Source organism: Desmodus rotundus, chromosome 1 (genome assembly GCF_022682495.2).
Source record: "Desmodus rotundus isolate HL8 chromosome 1, HLdesRot8A.1, whole genome shotgun sequence".
In the NCBI taxonomy this organism is placed as follows: domain Eukaryota; kingdom Metazoa; phylum Chordata; class Mammalia; order Chiroptera; family Phyllostomidae; genus Desmodus; species Desmodus rotundus.
In genome coordinates, this window is record NC_071387.1 from 96,658,861 (window position 1) to 96,668,550 (window position 9,690).

At 52.6% G+C, this 9,690-nt stretch overlaps 1 protein-coding gene across 7 annotated transcripts; it reads left to right on the forward strand.

Annotated features, from left to right (window-relative positions):
- The first annotated feature begins 2,547 nt into the window (after positions 1-2,547).
- Positions 2,548-9,461, forward strand: CD19 (CD19 molecule). 7 transcript variants are annotated; one of them, XM_053927226.2, is made up of 15 exons: positions 2,548-3,105; positions 3,681-3,935; positions 4,486-4,689; positions 4,813-5,106; positions 6,145-6,255; positions 6,543-6,591; positions 6,912-7,000; positions 7,416-7,529; positions 7,654-7,755; positions 7,848-7,919; positions 8,029-8,088; positions 8,200-8,256; positions 8,819-8,911; positions 9,012-9,113; positions 9,282-9,461. In XM_053927226.2, the coding sequence occupies exons 2-14, from the start codon at positions 3,851-3,853 to the stop codon at positions 9,101-9,103; spliced, it is 1,422 nt and encodes a 473-aa protein (XP_053783201.1). In that variant the 5' UTR covers positions 2,548-3,105; positions 3,681-3,850; the 3' UTR covers positions 9,104-9,113; positions 9,282-9,461. The 7 variants fall into 7 exon arrangements, with proteins under 7 accessions (XP_053783201.1, XP_045051248.2, XP_045051249.2 ...); XM_045195313.3 differs by lacking the exon at positions 2,548-3,105 and adding an exon at positions 3,199-3,416 and having other exon boundaries at positions 9,268-9,461; XM_045195314.3 differs by lacking the exon at positions 2,548-3,105 and adding an exon at positions 3,200-3,416 and having other exon boundaries at positions 9,297-9,461.
- Positions 9,462-9,690: the final 229 nt, after the last annotated feature.

Genomic DNA, 9,690 nt, shown 5'->3' on the forward strand with positions numbered 1-9,690 from the left:
CGCTTCCTGCTAATCCCCCTCCCCTTCCCAGTGCCTCTCAAATCCCTCCTCTCCTTCCGTCGCCCCTGCCTTAGATTAAGCTCTTATTTGTGACCTCTCCCTCCAGCAGCGAACCAGATATCTCCCGCTGGACGGGGATAGGCTACTCAAACTTAGGTCCAGAGCCTTGATTTCCCTTCTCTCGAACCCGTTTCTCCCTCTGTAAGGTACACTCCAGGAGCCTGGAAGTTCTGTAAACTCTATGTCCAAGGACTGAGTGTTCCGGAATCTGCCCCCTTTTCTTCAACTCCGATGCTAAAACCCAGCCCCCATCCCAATCATCTCTCTCCTGAACTTTCAAAATGTCTCCTAGCTCTTCCCGCATATGGCCTTTTGGTTCCTTGAGTTATTCTCAAAGCAACTAGAATAATCTCTGTAAAGCAGATCGTGTCTCATCCCTGCTTAAAATTTAGTCCAGTCCACTTTGAAAATGGGCACAGGACAGGAATAGACATTTCACTGATGTCACAGATGGCAAATATGCACATGAAAAGATGTTCAACATCATTAGCCATCAGGGAAATGCAAAGCAAAACCACAAGGAGATACCACTTGACACCTACCAGGATGGGTAAACTAATATACTGATAATACCAAGTGCTGGTAAGTGTGCAGAGAAACCGGGTTTCCCATATATTCCTGATGGGAATATGAAATGGCATAGCCACTCTGGGAAAGAGTAGGACAGTTTCTAAGAAAACTAAACATGACCTTACTTGAACACACCAAGCTTTAAGACCTCTCAGTTCTCAGCTCAGAAGTCTCCTCAGTGAGGCCTTCCCTGACCACCCTATCCAAAGTAGCCTTCCCCAATCATCTGTCCACCATTAGATTACATCAGAGACTTCTCACCATCTGAAATTGTTTATTGCTTGGCTTGTTTTTTATCTGTCTCTCTTTACCTTTCTGTGGCCTCAAAACTTGAATCATAGCTCCACGAGATCAAGAACTTTGTCCTCCTTGTCCCCTGCTGTTTCCCCAGCACCTAGCACAGTGCCTGAGAATTCACTCTGGTGAGTGAATGAACACTTTCCTTACTGCTCTCTCTGGCCTCCCTCCAATTCCCCACCAAGCTGCAACCAGGGGGAGTTTTTAGAAAGTGCAAATCTGGCCAGGTCAATGCCTGGCTTATAAATCCCAATAGTTCACTGCCTTTGGTAGCTTCCTGTCCTCAGGACTCCCTGTGTACACCGCAGGGTTTCTTGGGAAGGGGATGAACTGATGACTATAAATAAAGCTGCAGTCAACTCTCAGGCTTGGGTTTTATCCTGAGGCCCATGAAGCCACGGAAGTCTGTTGAGCAGGGGAAGCATATGACTAATACCAAGGAAGCTCTCTCTCTCTATCTGGGGAATGTAGGTGGGAAGCAAAACAGGTAGAAGACAGAGAACCCAAAGAAGAGGCTGTTGCAATGGTTCTGGTTGGGAAGGGTAGAGTCCAAAATGAGGAGAAAGTTGATTCTAGAAATAGTTAGGTTGGAAAATGGACTAGCCTTGGTAAACAATACGTGGGGGGAAGAGAAAAGAAAGTTTTCTTTCATGCTTCTTAACTTCCTTCCTTTATACAACAAAACTGGTCAAGCAACTTCTAGATGTCAGTGAACAGGACAGTAAAGATCCCTGTTGTCGCAGAGGGGACATTTAGGGGCAGGAGGCACATGAGAAGACTAACAAACAAGCACACTTTGGGATTGGGGAAAATGCCGGGCAGGAAATAAACAGGGTCAGAGAAAGCCTGTAAGAGGAAGCAACACTTGAACTGAGAGGCGAGTGATGAAAAGGAGCTGTTCAGAGGTGCAGAGCGAGGGGCAGAGTGGGAGAGGGTTGAGGTGGGAAGTATCGGTGTGGAAGCCTCACTCGGCCCTTTGGGGGCCATGGTTTGGAATGTTTCTGTTGGGTACATGAAAAGCCACTGAACTGTTGTAAGCAGGAGACTGACATGCTCTAGCAAGAAGACTGCCTGTGAGGCGGCTGGGAAGCTAATAACAGGATTGGAGAGATGCTGTTGAATAGAAAGCAAAAAAAAAAAAAAACAATCCAAAAAGAGTCAGGCTTTGCCCCATTCTTCCCCTGCCAGCCGCCCCAGCCTGACTGAAGGGAAGTGGAGGCCCTACCAAATAGAGGGTCCCCTGGGGTTTGCCTGAGGCAAACAGGAAGCCACAGCCCAATGAGGCGACCCTGGGAACAGGCAACTGAGAAAGCAGGTCTCCTGGGTCCCTGGCGCCTTTCCCTGAGTGACAGCATCAGTGAAAGACACAGATACGCGTATACTTACAGAGACAGACAGACAGACCGATAGAGAGGCACAGAAGAAGGAAAAAAAGAGGAGCAGGAGGAGGAGGGAGAGAGATGGGCAGAACAGATTTAAGGGGCAGGACTCCTGGGTTCTAGTCTCATTTCACCACCTGTTCAATCTCAAGCAACACCTGGGGCCTCAATTTCTTCATTCCCAAATGGGTTCCTTCTATAACTGAAGAAGGGGCTTTTTGGGGAAGAACTGGGAGAGAAAGAGGGATTAATCAGTCATTTGTCAGGATTGTTGCAAAGGAGCTATTGCAGCACTCTGGCTTGAGCTCATAGCCTTTAATTGATGCTGTCTCTCACTAACCGAGGGCCTCGCCTGTGCGGGAGCTGGGCTAACGTGTTATACATCTACTGGCCTGTTTAATCTTCACAAAAATATTTTACTATACTATTATTATCCCCAGTTTACAGAGAAAGAAACTAAGCCCGAGAAGTAGAGGTGGAGGATTCAAACTCAGGTCTGTCTCTGTGAGGGGCTGGTTGTATAGAAGTGGACAGTGGCCCAAGAAGTGTTGGCGGTATGAATAAATGAGGGGTGTGTGTGTGTGAAGGGAGGTGGATTTAGAGCCTGAGGTTGAAGGAAGGATGAGTGACAGGATTCACTCATCCAATAAATATTTTGTGGGCGTCTGCAGTGTGCCAAGCAGCACTCCGGGCCAGCATGCATACAGTGGTGAACCAGACGGTCTGCGCTACAAGGGGCTTACTCTGGTGGGGAAACAGAGAGTGAGCACCAGACTCAAATAAGATCATTTCACTGGTGGTAAGTGTTGGGACAAAAATAAGAGTGTAGCAGGGAGGAGGGGAGTTGTGTGGGTCTGGAGAGGTGCGTGGAGAAGGGGGCCTGAGGCGTGACCACCCTTTCCTCCCCTGGGGGACTGCCCACCCGCCCTCGCAAACACCCACGGTTCAGTGCCCACGGGGCCCCCACCTGCCCCAGCATCCCCTGCGCAGGGAAGCTGGGTGCCTCGGGGAGTCTGGCCACCATGCCACCTCCTCTCCTCCTCTTCTTCCTCCTTTTCCTTACTCCCATGGGAGTCAGGCCCCAGAAATCACAGCTGGTGAACGCTAAAGGTATGTCGGAAGGGCACAGACATAAGGAGTTGGAGGCTGGAAACCTGGGTTCTGGCTGGATGCCCTTGGCCAAGTAACTTACCTTCTCTGAGCCTCCATTTTCTTAATTGTAAAATTCAGGCCAGAGTTGAAAGGATTCTGAGGGCTCATCTGCTCCCAGTTGGTGTCCCAGTTGGTGGGGTCTGGGGTCATTGGATTTATAATCCAGTGTGAGGAGTGAAGGGGCTAGGGGCTCCTCTCTCCCCACCTTCTCTCTTTCCACAGAGGGAGGCAGTGCTGTGCTGCCGTGCCTCAAGGCTTCCTCAGACGGTCCTCCCGGTCCTCCCGATCAGCTGGCCTGGTATCGGCAGTGCCAGTCAGCGCCTTTTTTACAGCTGAGCGGAGGGCTGCCGGGCCTGGGCGTCCTGCTGCTCATCTCCAACATCTCTGACCAGATGGGGGGCTTCTACCTGTGCCAACAGGGGCCGCCTTCTGAGCAGGGCTGGCAGCCTGGCTGGACAGTCAGCGTGAACGGCAGCGGTGAGGTCCAGGGTGGGGCGGGGGTAGGATGGGGGCTAGAGGGTCTGAAGATCAAGCAGGAAGCCAGTAGTAGGTGGCTCCTAAAAATTCCTGTGGCTTTGTGACTTCAACACTGAACTGCTCTCCGTGCCTTTCAGTCTCATCTCTCTCTGAGATGCTGTTTCTCCGTCTCTCTCTGGGTCTTTCTTTCTTTCTTTCTTTCTTTCTTTCTTTCTTTCTTTCTTTCTTTCTTTCTTTCTTTCTTTCAGATTTCATTTCTTTTTATTTTTTTAAGAGATTTTATTTATTTATTTATAGAGAGAGGGGAAGGGGCAGAGAAAGAGAGGGAGAGAAACATCATTCAGCTGCCTCTTCCATGCCCCACCACCCAGGCATGTGCCCTAACTGGGAATCAGACCAGCAGTCCTTCCCTTTGTAGGACGATGCCCAACCTACTGAGCCACACCGGCCAGGGCTCTGGGTCTTTGTTTTTATTTATCTGTCTTTCTGGGTCTCTGTATGTCTCTGACTCTCCTGGATGTCTCTGTATCTGGTTCTGGTTTCTTCCCAGGGGAGCTATTCCGGTGGAACGCTTCAAACATAGATGCCCCAGGCTGTGACCTGGAGAACAGGTCCTCAGAGGACCGCAGGCCCTCTTCCGACCACCTCACCAGCTCCCAGCTGTATGTATGGACCAATGACCACCCTGAGATTTGGGAGATGGATCCTGAGTGTGGCCTACCTAAGGGCAGCCAAAACCAGAGCCTGGACCAAAGTAAGGAGCTAGGGGAGTGTCAGGAAGTGGTGGTGGTGGGGGGTCCAGGGGTAGGGGATGGTGATTGGGTTTGTGGGGGAGGAGACTCCAAGGCCTATACCTTCTTGGTTCTTCTTGCTCCAGACCTCATGGTGAAACCTGGTTCCACTCTCTGTCTGCCCTGTGGGGTGCCTTCTGCCTCCATGGCCAGAGGACCCATCTCCTGGATCTACGTGCACCCCAAGAAGCCTAACATCTCATTACTGACTGTAAACCTGAGCGAGGATGCTTCAGTGAGAAAGACGTGGGTCTTGGACTCCCTCAGGGGAGGGGCTGTTCTGTGGCTGCCCCAGGCCACAGCTAGAGATGCTGGCAAATATTATTGTTACCATGGCAACACTACCATTGAGATGCAGCTGAAGGTCACTGCCCAGTCAGGTAGAGTTTCTCCCAATTGTGGGGCCTGTGTGTAGAGCTATTGGGGAGAACTAGAAGCCAGCCAACCTTGGCTCCCCTTGGCTAGTATCAGCTTTAGCCTGAACCCCAACCGCCGCCCCTTTCCCTGGCCTTCCAAGGTACTACTTTTCTGGGTCTTCTCCTACCACTGGTTGCGCCTTCCCATCATCTTTGGTAGAGTCTTCCGTCCTCCCCCACACCTTACCATTGGCATCCTGAGCCCTCTCCTTATCCCTGTCTACACTCTCTCATTCTTGTGTACATACCCTTCCTATTTGACCTCCTTTACTTTTTTCACTCCTTGGGCCACCATGCCTTGGTGACTGGATTCTAGGCTGCAAATCCCCACACCCACCCATCTCCTGGAATTGCTATTTGATGTCCCATGGACACAGCGGGCTCAACATATACCACCCCCCAAAAAAGAAATCAAACTCAACGTCTTCCCTAAGCATAGTCTTCTTGGTAACCCTGTGTAAATGAACGACACTACCACCTGACCACATGCCAAAGCCAGGAATTTGGGTGTTCTTCCTTTGCCTGCACTTATCCATCAAATTCATCACGATGTTCTGGCCCATTGTCTCCCCCAATACTACCCTACCATGCTACCCTAAACACAGTTCTCAAACTTAACCTCAACTTTCACTCCAAACTTACCTCAGCCCTTTGCTGCATCCTATCTTCAACCTTGTGAATTCAACGTGCCCTTCATTTTGACCATGACTGTTCCTAACTACAAGAAGCTGATAATCATGCTCGCCTTAACCCTAACATTGGCTCAGACTATAGTGATGGATTTTCATGATTTGCTTAATAGATACCACTCTGGGCCCTGAGCCAAGCTCTGAGGCACAGTCCCTGACCTCAGAGGGAAGGAATAGAGAGCCCTTCTTATATCTTGGGAGTTCAAGGATCTATGTCTTGCCCCTGTCCCCCAGATTTATGGCCCTTTGAGGTCTTGAGGCTGGGAAATAAGATGCCAGCCCTGGTCCTTGTCTCATAGCTCCTTCCCCCTAGCAATACGGCATTGGCTGCTGGAGGCTGGTGGCTGGAGAGTCCCTGCTACGACTTTACTTTATCTGATATTCTGCATGGGTTCCCTCGTGGGCCTTCTTTATCTTCGAAGAGGTGAGTCATGTCCTTGAAAGGGTCTGACAAACCTTAACATCATCTCCCTCAGGAGAGTCCGCACTGGCCAGACACCTGTCTCTCTCTCCTCCCGTACCTCCCCCGCAGACTTCAGAACCGGCCCCCCTTCTCTGAATGCCCTCTGTACTTCCCTGGCCCCTTGGAATTTAAACTCCCATCTCTTCCATTGACCCACGTGACCTCCCCAGCCACCCCCCCCCCCAAAAAAAAAATCTTCACCTGGCCAAGGATCTACTCCTCTGATGACTCCCATTAACTCCTGCCAGCCCTGGTCCTGAGGAGGAAAAGAAAGCGAATGACCGATCCCACCAAAAGGTAATGATGCAGTGCCCCTCAGTGTCCAACTCCTGCACTTTCAACTGATGCCCTGCACTTACTGTTTCCTGTGCTGAGGGTGTCTCTTTTCCACCTGTGGTTGAAATACCACCTAGCCTTTAAAGCCCAGCTCCAAAGCTAGCTCTTCTGGGAAGACCTCCTTGGAGTGATCCCAGAGCCCTCTGTTGGCTGTCCCAGAACAAAGGAGCTAATTACAAGTGACCACATTTTAATCTCTGAGGGCATGGCCTGATTTCTGAGTGTGTCTCCTGGTACACTCCAGGCCTGGCCTCACGTTGCATCTTCCCTCCCTCCTCCAGGTTCTTCAAAGTGACACCTCCCCCTGGAAGCGGGGCCCACAACCAGTACGGGAATGTGCTCTCCCTTTCCACACCCACCACTGGCACGGGTAGGAGGCCTGGCCAGGTCTCTGACCCAAAGCTAGGGCTCCATCCATTTGACCCATCACTGAGATCTCTGGAGTTCCAGGCCTTCCGGAACTCCGAGAACTCGAGAACTCGGGAACTCGGAGCTCCACCTTCAGATAAGAGGCCCCCTGGGCGTGCGGAGCCCCGCCCAGATTTGAGTCCTGCCGCTAGGACGGTAGCCTGCCCCAGGACCTGGGACCAAAGTCTTGTTACAAGACCTAGACTTCACCCCTAGATTTGAGGCCACATCCCTAGGTTTAGATCCCGGGTGCCTAGATTCGGAGTTCTCCCGCCAATTCTGAAGCATCCTCTCCGGTCGCTCAGCCGCACAGAGACCCTTAGCTCTGACGGCCCCCATCTCTTCTCATTCGCCCCCTACAACGCTCCTCTCGCCAGGACGCTCCCTGCAATGGGCTGCAGGCCTGGGGGCCGCAGGCCAGTCCTACCGAAACCCGTGCAGCGATGTCCAGGAGGCTCGTGCAGCGAGGTCCCGGAGCCAGACAGAAGCTGGTGATGGCAGAGGGATCTTTACTCATATCGGGGGTGTTGGAGCGGTCTGTCTGTGACAGGAGTAGTTGGCTGGGGCCGGGAGGAAGGGGGCCATGACTCAGGTCCCCCCATCCCCAAATCCCAGGCCCAGAAGAAGAAGGGGAGGCCTATGAGGAGCCGGACAGTGAGGAGGGCTCGGAGTTCTACGAGAATGACTCCAACCTTGGGCAGGAGCAGCTCTCCCAGGGTAAGACTGCCCTCCCCCTTGACTCCCGCACCTTCTCAGCAAGGGGTAGGGGTGCTGTGGACCCTTGCTGGACCCCACTCCTTCTCCACCAGATGGCAGCGGCTATGAGAACCCTGATGACGACGGGGCCTTGGGTCCTGAGGATGAAGACTCCTTCTCCAATGGTAATTTGGGGTCCTGGTGGGACCTCAGAGACTTGGGAGGACCCACAGTGCTGTGGAGCCCCCACAGGGCAGGAATGGTCCCTGGAGTTCTCTCTTTGTTTTCCTGCAGCATCTGAGTCATATGAGAACGAGGATGAGGAGCTGGCCCAGCCGGTCACCAAGACAAAAGGTGTGTGTGTGTGAGGGTGGTCACACTCCAGAGGAGTGTGAGTGGTGCGATAGGCATGGTGTGTGTGACCTGGGGGCCGGAAGGAACAGTGACTCCCTCTTCCTTCTCCAGACTTTCTGAGCCCCCATGGGACAGCCTGGGACCCCAGCCGGGAGGCAACATCCCTTGGTGAGAAATGCGTGGGACCTGCCAAACTTTCCCACATTGGGTTGACCTGGCCTCAGCTCTAACTCCAGGCAGAACCTTGACCTTGACTTTGACCCTGAACCCAAGCCCAATCCTGACCTTAGATTTGACTCTTACCTCTAATCTCAACACTTACCCACCCCCCAACCCTGATTCCAGTATTTACCGCATCCCTAACCGTGAATGCCAACCTGACCCCAATCCTACTCCAGCCTGGACTTTGAGCTCTACCTCACCCCCGCCCCAATGCAGACTTCAGCTTTGAACCCAGCGCTCGCTACAACCAACCTCCTCACAACTCTTTGACTCCTTCCAATTCTGTTCTTGCCTATTTCTCTGACCAGGACCATAATCTAACCCATATCTGACTGAACCCTGCAATTAACAAGGGCCCCGAACCTTAGGCTGACCCTACTACAACCTGGGTCAGCCCTTCCACCTCTCCCTGCCCCTCCGACTCCCTCCACACCTTAGGCTGCGCTTCCCTTCCCCAAACCCCAGCATGGCTCCCAAGACTCCAACTCTCCGTCACCTGCCCACACAGGGTCCCAGTCCTATGAGGATATGAGAGGGATCCTGTATGCAGCCCCCCAGCTCCGCTCCCTTCGGGCCCAGCCTAGTCCCAGTCATGAGGAAGGTGGGTGCTTCCGTTATTCCCTGTCATCCTCCGAGGCCGACCCTCTCCTAGGGCCACTTTCAGCTCTATCTGTGTTTCACTCCTTCTTGGTCCTAACCAGATGCAGACTCTTATGAGAACATGGATAATCCTGATGGGCCAGAACCAGCATGGGGCGGAGGGGGCCACATGGGGACCTGGAGCACCCGGTGATTCCCTTCAAGTGAGCTGGGGACTGCTCTCTGCAGAAGGGGGAGAAGGAGGGAGATGAGGAGCAGGGATGGAAGTGGGGTTCTGGCTCTCAGGGAGGGAGAGGAGAAAGGGTTCCCAAAGCCTGGTGGGCAGGGGTAGGGTTCCTAGACTCCACCCCATTACAGTTTCTCCTACATAGCCTGGCCCTCCTCAGGCTCCTGAGATCCACTCCTGACTCTGAAATCTGGTGACCCAAAGCAGATGACGCCAGCCTCGAGCGACGCTGCTCAGGACGTGTGCATCTGTGTGTGTTCATGTACACAAGTGACACTTCCAGTTCCCTTTGCACTGCCCCAATAAACTCCATGAGTTCTTGCGATCCTGTGATGTGGTGCCCTTTGTGGGAGGGGAGGGAAGGTGAGGATGGTGCGCTCCCATCCTCTCTTGAATCCAGTAGGGGAGGGAGAGCCACATCCTGGCTACTACAGGAGCTTTTCCTTCCTGTGGCTTGGCCTGCACCCATGTCCCCTACTTGCCTGCCATTGCCACCATCCAGTTATTCAACCTTTGTCCGTTCAGCAGTTGTATTCTGGGTGTGCACTGAAAAG